This window comes from Phyllostomus discolor, chromosome 1 (genome assembly GCF_004126475.2).
Source record: "Phyllostomus discolor isolate MPI-MPIP mPhyDis1 chromosome 1, mPhyDis1.pri.v3, whole genome shotgun sequence".
Classification (NCBI taxonomy): domain Eukaryota; kingdom Metazoa; phylum Chordata; class Mammalia; order Chiroptera; family Phyllostomidae; genus Phyllostomus; species Phyllostomus discolor.
The window spans coordinates 3,156,665-3,173,157 of record NC_040903.2 but is presented as its reverse complement, the minus strand read 5'-3'; the positions used below and the strand labels follow the sequence as shown (position 1 = coordinate 3,173,157).

Sequence of the window (16,493 nt, the reverse complement as noted above, 5' to 3'; positions counted from 1 at the left end):
CATGACACAAGAAATACAAATGCGAAGCTGAGAAAATGTGTCACTTCATCTGTAAGATGGAATTTATGGCCCCGATATTAATGGCGCAGATAAAACGTCGGTATCGCACGGACTAAGACCGATGGTGTGTAATCAATACCAGTCGTTTCAAAGACGCGGGGCAAGTCAGAGGCTTCCCCGCCCTGCCCCCCTCCCCACCTCCGCCGCCTTCTCCTTCCTTCCCAGGAGGCTGCACTCCCCGCCCCTCCCCCCCCCTTCTGTGCCAGATGCCCCCGGGGAGGAGTCGGGGAGTGGGGGGAGGGGCCCTGGGTTTCCTTCCTGCCTCCCACCCCCAAAGCAAAAATGAATTCGCACTGGAGACAATCAGATTCAGTAGAAATCTGTGCTTGGAAACACCGTTAAGAGAAAAGTGAGCAACTGATTCCTGCACGCATTCCACAAACACGCACTGAGCCCCTCGCAGGACCCAGGCACTGTGCTGGGGGTGGCGGGAGGTGGTCCTGGGTGCTTTCTGAAGACGGAGCGGATGGGGGTGCTGATGGGACATTCACGCACGGGGTGGTGGGCCGGAGAGAGAGCACAGAAGTCAAGCTCATCTTCAGTTCTTCCTCCTGCCTTGTGACCCTGTGATGGGGCGGGGGCGGGCAGAGGAGGGCTCCCCCCCCCCCCCGCTGGGCTCCTTTCCGCCCGTGGGATGTCGACTGCGGAGGGTTTGCACACTCAGTTCACGCGCCCGTGTGCAGCGGGTCAGATCCAAGGAGACCGTGGTGGTGGTGGGTACAGGAGGCCCAGACCCAGCGCTGAGCCCCAAGCAGGGCCTCCCCGCCGAGCCCAGCCCCGGGCGGCCGAGACCCGGTCGGCCTGCAGAGGAGAGAGGGAGTTCTGAAAGGACATTGGAGGTCCCTGAGTCCGGGCTGGTTTGCTGGGAGGAGTCATTGAAACTGCAGCTGACTAGCACAGAGAAGTTAAGTGACTCGCCTAGGGACACACAGCTGTCAGGCAGCAGCCCCGAGTCCCTCGCTCAGCGGTCCTCCTCGCCCCGCTGCCTGGGCCAGGGCAGCGGTCCGTCCCCAGGAGAGGGCGGCGATGGGGGGCTCAGACTGTTGGGGGTAACAGGAAGGAGTCAGTGGCCACGGGTGAGCAGAGCCCACCCTCCCATGTGCGAGTGCTCCCAGGTCAGGCCCTCGGAAAGCCGCGGGCTCCTGCATCAGGGTCAGGATGCCTGGGGACAGCAGGGCCGTGCACCAGGAGGCCTTGCGGGCGCCCTGCCGCCTCTGCACAGGCATGGCCGCTCGGGGAGGAGAGAGCGGGGTGGGGGTGGCGGGGGGATTTCGCCCCCGTGCCCCACCCAGATAGTTTGTTCCACGCACAGCCTGGATGACCCCACACCTCGGCCTTGGAGGGGTGAAGAGGCCGACTGTTTGGCTCCTGCCGCCTGACAGCGGACCCCACCCCCGCAGTGGGCTCTGACCCTTCTGTGCCTGCTTGGCCCCGGGACAGACCGGTGGGCAGTAGGCCTGCAGCGAAGGACTGCAGTCCAGTGAACGAACTGCCAGTAACAGCGGAGGACTGGCCCCTCGGGGCCCCCGGGACTCGAACCATTGGTGTCTGCCTGCGGGCATCCGTCTGTGTGTGGGGGGGGATGTGTGTGCGTGTGGGGATGATTCTGGGGTTCGGTCCAGTGTGGGGCACACACCACAGTGTCCCGGACCTGGAGGTGGGGATGGGGCCCAGCCACAGCAGATGGAGGCAGTGAAAGCCCAGCTCCCCCACCCCCACCCCCCACCTCCAGCCTCACACCTGCCTCCTGTTGTGAAATTCACCCCCCCCCCCCCGCCCGCCGCCAGCAGACAGGGCTGCTCGTCTTCCAGGGCCTGGCAGCCTGGACAGCACTTGGCTGGCTGAGATTTATAGCAGAGGGAATTGGGGGGGGGGGGGATGTGCATTAGGGAGAGACTTGGGGGAGTGGGGAAGGGGGAAGGGACTGGGAGGAGGAGCTCCAGGCAGCAAACCAGAGGACAGGGGACCCCCCGAGCTGGGCAGTCTGCAGAGCGGACAGGGCTTTGGAGCAAGGCAGGTCTGAGAGTGTCATCACTCACAAACTGGGTAAGCCCGGGGCACAGCTGAGGCTTCTGCGTGGGTTCTCGTGGGTGAAGGGCAAGTAATGCCGCCCAGCTCCGAAACTGTGAGAACCCCGTGGTGCGGCCCCTGGCAGCAGGGGAGGCTGTGCCGTGTGCCATCAGGGACACGAGTCACCATCTGTCCCCTGTCCACCGCCTAGAGAACCTCACAGCTCAGAACGAAACGACAAGTTCTCCAAATCTGTTTCCTTTTATTGGAGAGCCACCACCATGAAACACACAGCATTCCCCTTTTTGCTTTGACTACCGGGAAGCTCAGACCTCATTGTTCCATTCAGTTGTCACAGCTGCCCACAGCCTCAGTGCAGGATAGGTGCTCTCTCCCACCCGCTCTCTAACTGTTACTTGACCCTGTTTTCGCTCTTCTGTAGCCCAGGTTCTTTTATTGTACCCGTGTCTCTTAAGTCTCCTTGAGTCCTTCCTGGGAGCAGACACGCACATACGTAGCATGCGTGCATGCACGGGGGTGAGGATCACACGGACCCAGGCATGGAGGCCTGCGTGCCAGGCACTGGGGTTTGCTCTCCAATGGAAGGAAAAGTGACTTCAGAGTCAGAGCCGGACACACCGGGGCCCGAGTCCCGCCTGGGCATCCGGAGTCTCGGTTTCCTCAACTCCAACACAGGGTGAACCCTGTCCCTGGCAGGCTGGTCACTGGGGAAATTCAGAGACACGAGGAGTTAAAGCGCCGCATGGGGTGATGCCGGCTGTGACTTGGCCGGTGGGGAACGCTGGGTCCCCTCTGAGTCCCCGGAAGACTGAGGCCGTGCCCTGGCCACGTAGATGGAGAACTTCACAACAGCAGCAGCGAGCACAGCGAGCCTGGTCCGCGCTGTGGGCCTCGCCCACCTGTCCCATCCTCCCTAAGACGGGAGGGCCTGTTCGTGTGCCCATTTTACAGATGAGAACACGGAGGCCTGGGGGGCTAAACTTGCCTGAGGTCACACAAAGGGGGCATGAAAGGCACCATTTGAAGCCAGAGCCTGCTTTGACCCACCCCATCCCCTCTGCAGGCCAGGCAGAGGGGACACAGGAGGGCAAGTGTGGAGAGGCAGGGACCAGCGCGTGGTGGCTGGGGCAGAGGGTGGGTGGGCTGGAGGGGTGTCGGTCAGATACTTGGGCGCTGGGCTACATCCTACAGACCTGGGCTCACGGGGAGGAAGAAGTGGCAGGAAGTTATTGTCCGTGCTTGACGGGAATTTCTTTGTGTTTGAAAACACTTTCCCCGGAAGGCAGCAAGGAGGCGCCGGCCTTGCACGCAGAGGAGGGTCTGCACGTCGTACTTTAAAACAACACGGACACCGCACACAGCTGAGGAGCAGGCACTCGGCCCCCACCTCCCCGCGGACACACCCTGTGAGCCGAACGCTGTGCTTGCCCCGTTTTCCAGCCAAGGACTCGGGGCCCAGAGGGGCTGAGCAGCTCGCTTGTGGCCGCCCAGCTGGGGGAACAGCGAGGGTTCGGCCCCGGCGGCCCAGCACAGCCCTCTCTCTGACCCACGCATAGTCCCCTGCCCGTGCCAGAGTTGTTCGTTGTAAAGGGTCACGGGAAGGAAGGAGCAGTGGAAACCAGCATTCCTTCAGACGCACACACAGCGGCTGTTCGGAAAGGCAGCCCCCAGCCCCGGCCACCTCCCGGGAGCCCCCAGAGAAACACTCGGGAGAGGCGGACCAGGAAAAGGATGGAGATCCTGGGAGATCCCGGCAGGATTCACGCAGGTCTCAGCTGTTTGTGGGGCGGGTCAAGGCCAAGCCCCAGCCCACAGGGACAGAGCACCTGTCACCTGAAGTGCCACATCTACGAAGACGAGCTCGTGGCTTGGCTGCCCGACCACGCAGGGGCCCACAGCATCAGCTCCGTCCGAGGCACCGGCCACCGCACGCCGGCCTCCCGGAACCTCCCTGCCCTGGAGTGGTTCTCCTCCATTCCGGTCTTCACGCCCCCTGCGCAGAGACGGAACCATGGGCAGTGTTCCCCCGGCTCTCACCGCAACCTGGGGCCTCTCGTTGGTGCCACACGGGCGTCACTCACCCCACACAGCCAGCCTAGGGGGCGGCACCCCCATGTCACAGACTAGAAGTGGCGGCTGTGAGGTGAGGCGCGGAGACGGGCTGGGCCCCAAACCCAGGCAGGTGTGTGCGCTCAGCTCCTGGGCCACCTGCCTGCCAGCGTTAGAGGGGAAAGAAAGAGGGACACTCACCTGGGCGGGGCGCACGGTGCCATGGTGGGGCTCACGGTGCCATGGTGGGGCTCACGGTGCCATGGTGGGACTCACGGTGCCATGGTGGGGCGCCTGGCACCCTCAGGGCTCCGAGGAGGCAGGACGAGGCTATGATGATGCTGTTCCCATTTGCACAGGAGGAGACCACGCCTTCCGGGGTCTCGGCTGGAGGAGGGCGGAGCTGGACCTGAAGGCTGGTCTCCCAGTTCGGGGCCCACACACCCTCCTGGCTGTGCTGCTCCGGGGCACCGGCCGCTGTGTGGGGCCCTCTGCCCTGGCCCCTGCCCACCGGCCTCCACCTCCTGGGCCCCAACCGGGCTTTCCCCCCTGGAGGAGCCAAGAGCCGGGTGTCTGCACGGAGCACAGTGCGGGCATCGGCACAGCGCAGAAGCCCTGGTCCCTTCCGGAAGCCCCGCCAGGCACTCCTTCTGCTCCGGGACCATGTCACCCGCCACGGCTCAGCCCAGCGCCACCTTCTCTGCTCCTCCTTGGCCGGTGAACCCCCCGGGGCCTCACCCGCCTCCTGCCCCCCGGCGGCCAGATCCCACTTCCCTGCCCTGAGGTCACTCGGGCCCATGCATGCATCACCCACCTGCCCAGGTGGGAGCACCTGCGGGACGGGACACAGATGGCCCCTCGTTGAGGTCGAGAAGCAAATGCCCGTTTGCTAAACCCCATCTCTTGGCTCCCACGTCTGGCTTGTCGATGGCTTCGAACCACACCCGGCCCATGGCAGGGGCTGGGAAAGGAAATGCTGAGTTGAATTGACATACCAGGTGGGTGTTGGCAGGGAGGTGGGGGCAACAGGGACCCCCACCTCGCACAGCCAGTGGGAACAAGCTCTGCAAGCTCCAAGTGGGGGGGGGAGGGGGCGTGGAGCTGGCCAGGACTCTCACATGGCAAACGCTTCTCTGCTTTGCCCCAGCAGGTGCCCCCCAAGAACGTGCCCGGACAGCAGCACGGGTGTGTGAGGACGTGTCTGTACACGCACAGTCCCCTCAGGGCCGGCCGAGCGGCTAAGACCAGGGGCAACGCAACTGGCCAGTGACCGGGGACTGGTACGACCCGCCCGGTGGAAAACGAGGCCACAGTTCCAAAAGCAGATGAGCAAGTGCATTCTCCTGTGGAAGGCGCGTTGCATTTAGAGAGAGGGGAGTGCAGGACAGGCTGCGGAGCATGCGTCCATCGGGGTGGGAAGGGGGCGCACATGTGTGTGCCTGTGTGTGACCGCGAGAACACGAGGCCGCCCTGGAAGGGTTCGTGAGGGGCCGGGCGCACGCTGGCCGCCGGCAGGGGCGGGCAGGAAACTCGCACCGGGCAGACCCTGCGCCTCCCGGATTTTGAACAATGAAAATGTGTTACCTGTGCTAAAAATACACCTTAAGTGGAGCAGGAAAGTCACAGTGGGATTCCTTCTGGCACCTTCCACCGGTCTCCCTACAGAAACACACAATCTACCCCCTTTTCCTGCCTGAGCCCGCCTACCCCTGCAGGGTCCGCTTCTGCCGCCACTTCCTCCAGGAAGCCCCGCCCCCCGTCGACCTCCTCCCTCGCTGGTCAGGTGCCAAGCTGTGCCCGGGCCCTGTGTTCTCCCTGCCACTCTCTGCTCATGCCACTCCGTCTTAGTGTCTCTGCCTCCCCAGGAGTCCGGAGGACCAGGACCCGGAGGGAAACCCGGGCGACCCAGCCCCAGCCTCTCCCCTGCCCTGGCAGGTGCCGGGGGAGTCACCAGCTGAGCAGAGGCGCGGCCACATGGGGAACCCGCACAGGGGTGGCCCACGAACCAGGCGGCAGGGCAGAGCCGAGCTCAGCCTTCCCGCCGCTTGGCCACCCGCCAAGCCAGTCCCCACATCTGATTTGCCTAAAAGCCCGGGGGTGGGGGGGCGGGGCGGTGGGCACTGTGCCAAAGGAGGGGGTAGACACTTACCTCACCGGGGTCAGGACTCCCGCGCCACAGAGCCCGGCCTGGCTCCCCCCCCCCTCCCGGGGAAGGTCACCATTGTCGTTTGCCGACAGCTGGTTTGACAAATCGTTTTCTGCTGCCACGGCCGTGCTGGCCCATCTGGCTGGTCCCCAGGGCGCCTCGGGTCACCACAAGGGCATCCCCGCAGCCAGATCCTGCCTGACCCTGCTGGGCCATCAGGGCGGGTCCCGCACCCCAGCCCAGGAGCGTCTCACAGGCTGCCTCAGGCCCACCGCTGACCTCTTCCGAGGGCCAGGCCTGCCGCCGAGGCAAGGGAAGAGCCGGAGTGTGGCACGCACCGCTACAGCCCAGCACCCAGCACTGGCCCAGTGTGAGGCAACCCAAACCCGCCCTCCTCCCCCCACCCCAGGCAGAAATCCGCGGCTCGGGTTAACACGCGCTGTCTGGCTGCGGAACATGATGGATGACGGTCATCAGTCACACTGCGAGGGCCGCCTTGGCTCCCCGAGATGAATCTCCCCTGGTGCCTCCCCACCGAGCCCCAGATGCGAGCAGAGGCCACAGGGGGCTCTCGAGCGACCAGATGCCCAGCAGCCGACCTCGACAGAGCGGCCAGGGACGGGAACTGACCCCCCTCCCCGTGCAGGCTGCTGGCTCAGCGGGCTGTTCATCCGACTCCTTCCAGTTCTCACCCTCGTCATGGCGCTGTCCCCGGGTAAGGGGTGGGGGGAGGGGAGAGATCAGGAACCAACGTCTCGGACCAGCTGTGCAGGACACCACACCGGCGGCAAGGACAGGGACGGCTGCGGTGGCTGAAAGGGCCTAAGTGCTGACGACGGTGGTTTCCAGTGCGGGGACTCCTGGGGGGGGCGGTGACAAGGGGGCTGCGGGTCCTTGGGGACAGAGATGGCATCGTCTTTACTCCTGCTTCCCAGCACGTGCCCGAGGACCAGCCCCCACACTGTGCTCCCCACTAAAGGTTTCTCGAACAAAACAGATGGGTGCGTCCACAGCTCACTCAATCCAAGGATACGGGATGGTGGACGTGACCACAGCCCCGTGGGCCCCGTGAGGTGGGGGCCGCTCAGCATGCTCACGCCCACTGCCCCCCACTGCTCGTCTCAGGAACCCATCCCATCCCTTCCCCCCATCACACCGCCGACAGGCACCTAAGACGCTAACCTCCGGGGAAGCTGGGGGAGGGTGTGTGGGTACGCCCTGCACTTCTCATTTCAACATAAGAAAGGTGAAATGCACTCGTTTAAACCCCACATGTTTCGCCTGCTGCCTGGGGAGCCCTGTTTCCCGTCCTCGTCCTGCCTTGACCCTACAGGACAGCCTCGTCCAGGAGGGAACAGAATGGGACGGGTAGCTGAGCTTCCCCCCAGCCCTTCACCAGCCCGCTCCCGAGGGAGAGACGGGGTCGCTGAGGGCTGAGCCTGGGGACGGGTCTGGGCGGGTGGGGCCCAAGCTCCCCTGGTTCTTTGTCGGGTGGCCTGCTATCAGAATGTAGGCCTTTTTCTGCCGCCCCTGGGTCTTGGGGGCGGGAAGGGGTGCTGGGGGGGGGGGATGAGGCAGTGACGTGACTCCCTGCAGCTGCACTAGCAGGGGCCACTCCTCCCCCAGTGGAGTTCAGTTTCCTGCCTCAGGGGCTTAGCACGTGCTGTTCCCTCTGACTGCCACACCCTTCCCCACCTCACCCGAGTGTTGGACACCACATTGGGGCCCAGGGGCTTTGCTCGTTGGCATTCCTTCCTGAAAAGCCTCGCATTCCCTGGAGCCAGCCAGAGGCGGCCCTTCCCTTTGTCACCCATCGGTGACTTGTCCGCACAGGTCCCTCCCCTTGCCCTGGGAGCTCCCTGGGGCCGGGACCAACAGGGTTGACTGGCCTCTCTCTCACCCTCGGACCGTGCGGCCTGGCTGTCAACAAAGGCTGAATGAATGGACCGATTACAAAGTTCTGACTGGTTTTATTGTTTTAAAATTTAAAATATAGAATTACTTAAATCAAGCATTTCATTTGGTAGACAAAAAATCTTTTAAAATCCGGGGGTGGGTCCCAGGGACAGGGGAAGAACGAAACGGTTGACTCTGTTCGGAGCTGCCAGACCCGTCCGAGGCACTGCCCCCCAGCACGCCGGCCGCTGGGCGGGGCCGTTCTCCGTTCTGGGGGCCGCCCGTGCACTGGGGGGCACTCAGCAGCATCCTCCGTGTCTGCCCACTCGATGCCAGCAGCAGCTTCCCAGGTGTGACGACAGCAGTGTCTGCAGACACCGCCAAGTGTGGCGGCTCTGCGGGGACAAAACCAGGCCCAGGGGGCGGGGGGGGCACCGCGGGGCCGGCCACCCAATGTGGGTTCCGTAAGTGTTCCCTGTGCCGCCTGGGCGCCTGCCACGGCTGAAGCCCTCAGGGTCTGCGAGGCGCCCACCCCTTCTCCTCCCCAGCTCCGACAGCCACGGAAACCCCGGCGCCGAAGGCAAAGCCACTCGCCACTGAGCGCGGACTTTGATTGCTGCCGATTTCTTAAAGCGCTCTCTGAAGGCTCCGCTTCAAATATTCATGGAGTCCGGGACACGGCCCCGGCGAGCGAGCGGTCCTGCTGGATTTACGGCTCCAGCGGTGATGGATGGGCCCGGGAACCGCTGCGGATGCTGTGCTGCAGCTCTCTGTGGAAGGCCAGGATCCTCGCGGGGCCCCGGAGCCCGGAGGGCGGCGACAGGCCCGCCGCTGGGGGGGGCGGGGGGGCCACTCCGCCTTCTCCTCCTCCGTGCAGACGCCGGGCAGGGAGTCCTGACGTCGGGGTGGCCACGGCCGGGTATGGTCCCGGATCCCGGGTGGGCCCCGGAGGCAGAGGGAGCTGGAGGCAAGAGCACAACAAAAGGGTCTTTGCTGCTACGTGTCCATAAGAGCCCTCTGGCCCCAGGCGTTATCCAGGGACAGATGGCACCCGGCACCCGGCACATATGGGGCGCCTTCTGCGTCTGACACCACACCCCTCTGGCACTAGCGCACCTCCTCCTGTGGGGCTCAGCGAGGCCCACACCACCGCTGCTGTGTGGTGGGGGGCAACCGGAGGGGGGATGGGGGGCGGCGCTCACCCCGTGTCACCCAGCAAGCAGGTGCCCGACAAGACAGCTGGGGGTGTCCCCACGGAGCGCGTGTCCTAAGTTTTCTTGTTCCCAGTGATGAGAGAGAGTGACCCCCCACCCAGAGGGAACCAGCGTCTCCTGGACGCCAGCCCCCCCACCCACCCACCCAGCGCTGCCCTCGGCTCTCGCAAACATGCCCTTTCACATGGCCTCACTCCGTCCCCCCCAACGGGGGCGGGTCAGGCCCACGTCACAGAGGAGGGAATGGTGACCCGTTTCAGCGCCTCTGAATGGCCGGGTCAGCGTGCGGGCCCCAGCCCATGCGACCCCAGCCCTCGTCTCTCTGGGTGGCGACCAGCGGCGATCACATGGGTGTTAGCCCTTCACGCCCAGCCTCTCCCGTTCCCCGAGCGCCGTCCCTGCTGGCCACGGGCGGGCCCCCTGTGCTCAGCAGCGAGTCCTGCTTATGGTGTGACCTGTGCGACACTGTGGCCTGCCCAGTGGCATCAGCAGAACGGAGCGAACTGCCCCAGGGGCCCCAGGAGGCAGTGGCCGGCGAGCAGCGTTGTGGCACGCTCGGCGCCCCTCCCTCGGCGGCGGAAGCTGCTGCGGAAGGTGCAGCCGGGGAGGAGAGGGCTGGTGATCGAGGAGCTGCTCCCCAAGTGGGCGCCTCACTGGGGCCAGGCCCCGCCCACAGGTGCTCCGACCCAGGGCGAGAGGCGGAGGAGCCCACAGAGCTCCTGAGTGGGGTGGGCAGGGGGCAGCAACCTTGCACCGTGCGGGGGGGGAGAAGTGGAGTCAGAGCTGGATCTGGGGGTGGCGCAGGACTCTGCTCCGTGGTAAAAGCCCAAGGTCATTCCGCACAGAGTAACAGGCGCACAGAATGTCCACACCACCTTAAGGAATCTGGACTCTGGTCAGTATGCAACGCTGATGCCAGTTGAAACCATGGGGAACCACTGATTTCACAGGGACAGGGGGGTGCACAGCGGCAGTCGCACGGGGTTCAGCCCGTGGCGGCGAGCGTTCATGGAGCTCCTGCGGCGTGCCGGCCGTCGTGCCAGGCCAGGTGCGCCCAGGTATTCCTTTAGTCTTTGACCCAAAGAGGTAGCGTGCTCATCCCGTCACACAGATACAGAAACAGAGGCCCAGAGAGGCGAAGTGACTCGCCCGAGGCCACACAGCTCACAAGGAGGCAGAGCCAGGTCTGGAGCCCAGGCCGCCTGGACCCCGAGCTGGCACCGCTGCCCAGCACGGTCTGCTGCGGAGCCGGGGGGCGGACGAAGGGTCTTCGGTGGGAGAGGGACAGGATTGGGCTCGTGTCACACAGGGACAGACACTGAGGTCCCAAGGGCTGACCAGCCTCTCCTGGCCGTTTTTGTCTATTTCTAGTCTCCTCCAACCTACCTTGTTTTTCCCGTCTGTAAGCGTACCACGGAAGAATATGACTGTGACATGTGACACACTAAGTTACTGCCCTTCTAAAATGACCTTGTTTCGCTTGCGGGTCGCTAATGCCCTGGTGCAGCGATTGAACAAACTGGGTTTGTTAACCGTGGGGAGCTCTTGCCCAGAGCGGCCCAGACACCCAGCTTGCCATCTGGCTTCCCTGGGGCACGGGGCTCTGGGCCCCCACGTCCTTTCCACCTGACCCGAGCCGGGGACGCGGTAACAGTGCAGTGTGGGTGGTGAGGGCGAGGTGCCTGCCTGGCCCCCTGGAGAAGTGGCTCAACGGCGCCCTCTCTGGCTAACGATCCCCCCAGGAAGGCCTTGTGGAAGCTCCCTGTGGCCCAGGCGCTATGTAAAGCATGGTGCGGGGCCGGGGTGGGGGGTCCAAATGGACGTTCTGCCCTCTAACCACAAAGAGACCAGAGTGTCCCGTGGACTTGAATGAAGTCCAGCGAGGAAGAGTTCTCATCGGCGGCCTGCTGCGTTGGCGGGGTTAACTGTGAGGAGGGAAAGCTGAACAGGGAGAGACTCGGGACTGGGGGTGGTAAGACGCGCTTCGGGCGGAACCAGTTATTTCATGTACGCTCCAGCCACGTCCTCGAAAGTGTTGCTACGGGCGTCTGGCCAGCGTCACCCGGAGCTGATGTTGGAGAGTTCTCCACACACTGAACTCCAGAGTGGAGCATCCAGGGGGACCAGAGGGACCCATCCTGTCTCCCATCCCCCCCCACAAGGACAGCCCAGCACGCTGTGACCACACAACGCCCCGGGTGCCAGCCCTCAAGCCGGGCTGCCTGAGTTGGAGCCCCGGCCCCGCCCGCCACTTCGGCTGGGCCAGCTGCTTCCCTGCCCCGCGCCTCACCTCCTCTCCTAGGGGACGTGGGGCGAAGGCTGAGACCCCCGTGGTGGGCCCGTATGAACATCAATCGGATAGGTTAACGCATTGCATACACAGGATGGCACAGAGAAGCATGCACGGGGCCCTGGCTGGCGTAGCTCAGTGGACTGAGCGCGGGCTGCGAACCAAAGTGTCGCAGGTTCGATTCCCAGTCAGGGTACATACCTGGGTTGTGGGCCATGACCCCTAGCAACCCCATGACTCTGTGGCGGCGGCGGCAGCTGAGAGGTGGGAAGCCCGGCCCAGCTCCGGGGGCTCGAGGGGGTGCGGGGGAGGATGCCGACACATACAGGCACGACAGGCTCTGCTCCGGACCCCTGAAGGCAGTGCCCTAGGCACGAGGGTGAATGAGAAACGAAGCTGACCCCCCATGTGCTGAGACCACCGATGGGAGGAGGGGTGGTCCGCACCCGGCCGGGCTGCCCGTCAGACGCCGCAGGAGCCCTCTCTGGGCGAGGACAATGTCACGCCCAACCTCAGATGATGTTTCTGCACGAGGGCTCGCACACAATGCCCAGCACTCGCTGGAAAATAACCAGACGCGGGACACGTGATTGGATCAAACGCACAAACGGAGGAACAGATCACAGAAAGTGACCTGGAGAGGGCACCAGGCTTTGCGGTTCCTTTCCTAGTTCCTGACCCGCCGCCGATGTCACGGGCACCCAGCACGCTCCGACGGCTCACTGAGCTGCACGCTGTGCCCTTCTCTCTGTGTGTCTTACACCTTCAGCTAAAAGGATCATTTGAGAAATCAGGTGACAGATGTCCTCTCACCTCCAGAGAAGCCGGTGGAGCCGTCTGTGCCGGCCACGCAGCCTCAGCGAGGGGCTGGGACTCAGCGCGCGCAGGTCTCGGGGGGACGCTGTCCGTCTCAGGGTTCAGGAGATACTTCTGAGCTGGAAGAGAGTACTCTCGGTCAAGCCTCAGCCCAGACGTCTACACAATTGGCAAGCCTCTGGGCCTTGTCATGACCTGTTTCATTCTCTCCACCCCCACCCCCGTGATCGAGAGCCTTGGGGGTGCAAGCGCCCATGCACACACCCCTGAAGGTTCCGTCAGGCTCGTGCACGTCCTGGAAAACTGCCTGCCTGCCTGCCTCAGCTTCCCCTTCCCCTGCAGGCTCCTTCCGCACGGGGCCACCAGCTCCGCCAGCCGGCTCATCTCTGCAAACCCACAGCACCTGCCCGGGGCGGGAGGGGGTGCACGCACGACAGCCTTCCAGAGAAGCCGAAAGCATTCGCAGCTCAGTCCGTCCAGTGCGCACCCTTGTTTGAGAGGCGAGGGGGCTGAGCCCAGAGAAGGGAGGAGCCTCGCACACATCCCAGGCGGAAGCGGGGACAGCCGCATTCATGCCCCCCTCCCCTGATTGTGAAAACGGGTCAGCCAGAGACCCAGGACACATCTGCTTCCCTGTGCCAGGCACCAGACACCCCTGAGGAAGGTCATAGTGTCCTCCTTTGGAAGGTCGGAGTTGGGGGCTCTGGGGGGCTATTGAACACATCCAGGATCGCACCGCCGGTAAGCACCGAGTCTGGCGGTAGGCAGACCTGCCGAGGGGCTCGGTCACCTGACGCTCACCCCGCCCACCCCTCCCCCACGTTTTTACCGAGCACCTGACCGGAACAGAACCCGAAACAGATCCTCAGAAGCTCACCCCGCCCGCGTGCAGGTGGTACATGGCACTCACACAGGAAGTTCTGTCTGGGCAGGCAGCGTCCTAATTTCATTTTTTAAATAATAAAAACAGCAGCAGCAGCACAAAAAGACCACCTATGTGACCACCTTTCTAAGAACCACGGCTGGGGTCTCGGTGGCTCTCCTTCCCAAGGCCGCCAGTCGCGCGGGGTCACCGGAGGCATCCGAGACATTTCCTTTCCCGTCTCTCTCTCTCTTTTTAAGATTTTATTTATTTATTTTTAGAGAGGGAAGGGAGGGAGAAAGAGAGGGAGGGAGAAACATCAATGTGCGGTTGCTGGGGGCCGTGGCCTGCAACCCAGGCATGTGCCCTGACTGAGAATCGAACCTGCGACACTTTGGTTCGCAGCCCACGCTCAATCCGCTGAGCTACGCCAGCCAGGGCTCCGTCTCTTTTTGATTTAGCGGCATATCGTCATTTCCGTGGCATCGCACGGCGCTGAGCAGCATCATCTTAGCGGCTGCTGTTTCCTGGGGTATATGAGTTCATGAACCATCCCGGTGTTTCTTTCCCCCCGTTCGTCACTATTATAAATGCCCTGGCGTGGACGTGTGTCCCTTGAGCCTTCCCGCACACAGGACTGTTTACTTGGGGGGAGTCTCACGGAGCCCATCAGACAAATAATGAACACAGCCACTGCACAACGGAGCCGGATCTGCCGGCCCAGGGGACTGTCTGGCACCTCTCACGCCTCAACACGTCTGGACTGGGCCCGGGGCCACCCTGTGTGCTCCAGAGACGCGTTTGCAAAGACAACAAGCAGGCCGTTGCTGGGGCTGCTGGTCTGGTGACTGCCCGGCTGGAAATTAGCAACACTGTTCGGAATCCGCGTCACCGTGTTGGCGCATCTGCGCCAGCAGCACCCACCGCCTCGGTCCCCCGACAGACACCGCTTACGCTTCTGTCTGAAGGGGCGCCCTCCTGAATTCTCTCTGACCTCGGCTCAAGGCTGGGGGCCTCTCGCTCTGAAAGGCCTTTCATTTCTAGGCTCCCCAGTGCAACCGCAGGCTGAGGGCCCTGGCCACTGTGGCAGGGGCATTTCCCCTTTTCTCATCTGTTCTCCAGAGCCTGTGAACTGGGAAGGCGGCGGAAGTAGGGAAGGGAGTGCGGGGGGAAGAGGGCTTGGTTCCCTCATCGGCCGCACGTGACCGTGGGCCTTCTCCTGCCCTGGCCGCCTGGCAGGCTGTCCCGCTGGCTGGGACCCGGCCTGGGCCCGCAGGCTGCTCCTCGCGGACGGTCCCACTGACCTCTCACAGCCGCCGCCTCCTCAGGCTGGAAGTCCGGGCGGTGGCTGGTCTGGAAGAAAAGACCTCAGCAGTTACTCTGCACCACACGGGAGGAAAAGCCTCACACAGGCGACTGCGACCGAGCAAAGCAGGGCCCCCCACCCCTCCCTGCACATCTGTGAGGGCCGGCCGGGCAGCCACAAGAGGGAGCCACTCACTGGGAGCCTGCGCCCTGGTGCCAGACCCCGCACTGCTGCCGTATTCCCCACAGCGCCGCGCGGCACCCGGCGTCCCCTTCTCACATGACTACAGGGGCTGCCAGGTTCAAGTCCAGGCTCTGCTTCGGCGACAACTTAACGCAGCAACGTCTGGGCTGGAAACCCACTTACAGACGCGTGCATTGGGCAAGACTGTCCTTGGTTTTCTCACCGGGAGGGGGTAATAGGATAATAAGTGATAAGGGGGTAATAATAATAATAACAATAATGGCCCTGGCCAGGTGGCTCAGTTGGTTGAAGCATCGTCCCGCACACCAAAAGGTTGTGTGTTCAAGCCCCGGTGCGGGCGTGTACAGGGGCAGCCGATCCATGTTTCTCTCTCTCACATCGATGTTTCTCTCTCTCTTCTCTCCCCTCTGACATCAGTGGAGATATTCTCAGGTGGAAAGTAAAAAAATAAAATAAAATAAATAATAATGTAAGGCAGTAGCTTCCCGGAGGACGACTTGTATTATCCCATCACACACAGCACATGGAAAAATGCCCGTGCCTGGAGGGTGGCGTGTGCGAGGGTCCCCTCCCAAGGCCACACAGCTGGACGGTGGCAGGGCTGAGATTTGAACCAAGGCTCCTTGAGGCCGGGGCCTGCCCAGTCAACAACGGCCCACACAAGGACCAGGTTCCTGCGACACAGCGGGTCCTTGTTCAGTCTGTACAACACCTCTGCCGGTAGGTGGCGGTGTCCCCACTTTACAGGTGAGAAAACTGAGGCTCGGCGTCCCTAAGGGCCTTGTCTAGAGACACGCACAGTTGTCGTCGGCCTGTCTCAGCTCTTCCCCAGCTTCCTTTGCAGCACTCACTGCGACTTGTGGTGTCTGCCCGCTCCTCGCTTTGGCCTGTCTGGTTTACCGTCTGCCCCCAGCACCCTGGGGCTAGGCCTGGCTCGTGGCAGTGGGTGCTCAGTATTCTGGGGCAGCCTCCCTGCCCGAGGGGCAATGTGTCCAGGCCCAGGGACACACCCCATGGGGTATGGAAGCCTCAGGCTGATGACGCAGCCCCTGCTCCCCTCCTGGCTCCCAAACAACCCGTGATCGTAGGTCTCTCCGACTGACTAGTGAGTACATGAACGAGTGGGCCTGGCTTCCAGGTGAGTGGGGAGAGCATGCTGATGTTTCCCCATCCGTCCACCCCGCCTCCAGCCTGTGCGTAGTTGTGCTTCTCAGAGGGAGTGACTGAACTAGTGTTCGGGTTTGTGCATCAGTCTTGGTGAATCTGGCCGCTGCGGGTCGGCCCGTGCGATCCCGGCGAGCATCTCAGGTCCGGCCGCAGAGCCTGCAGGGCTGAGGAGCGGCCACGGAGGGCGGGCTCTCACTGCCAGGGGTCCTCCCGGGTGACGCCACCGGCTGTATCCGGTGCCCTGAGACTTTGCTTCGTCCTGCCTCAGCGCCAGGCATCTCCACGGCGTGCTGACCGATCTCCTCAAAACTCCGCCGGCTCTGAAGAGGCTGGACCTGCTCGGGCATGCCTCCTCCATGTGACGTCAGGCGTATCCGTGGGCCACGGAGGAGGGCAGAGAGATGGGGCTGACTGTGGGCCGTGGGACGCAGAGCAAGCTCCCTGGGCCAGGT

The 16,493-nt window shown here is 63.4% G+C and overlaps 1 protein-coding gene across 1 annotated transcript in view; it reads right to left on the bottom strand.

Annotated features, from left to right (window-relative positions):
* Positions 1-8,240: 8,240 nt before the first annotated feature.
* C1H4orf50 (chromosome 1 C4orf50 homolog) overlaps positions 8,241-16,493 on the bottom strand; it is a 40,646-nt gene continuing 32,393 nt past the window's right edge. Inside the window, exons 10-12 of the mRNA XM_036015426.1 lie at positions 14,669-14,717; positions 12,500-12,621; positions 8,241-9,143 (exon numbers count right to left, since the gene is read on the bottom strand). Of these exons, the coding sequence (XP_035871319.1) occupies positions 8,892-9,143; positions 12,500-12,621; positions 14,669-14,717 (423 nt within the window). The 3' untranslated portion in view covers positions 8,241-8,891. The remainder of the gene's footprint in view (positions 9,144-12,499; positions 12,622-14,668; positions 14,718-16,493) is intronic.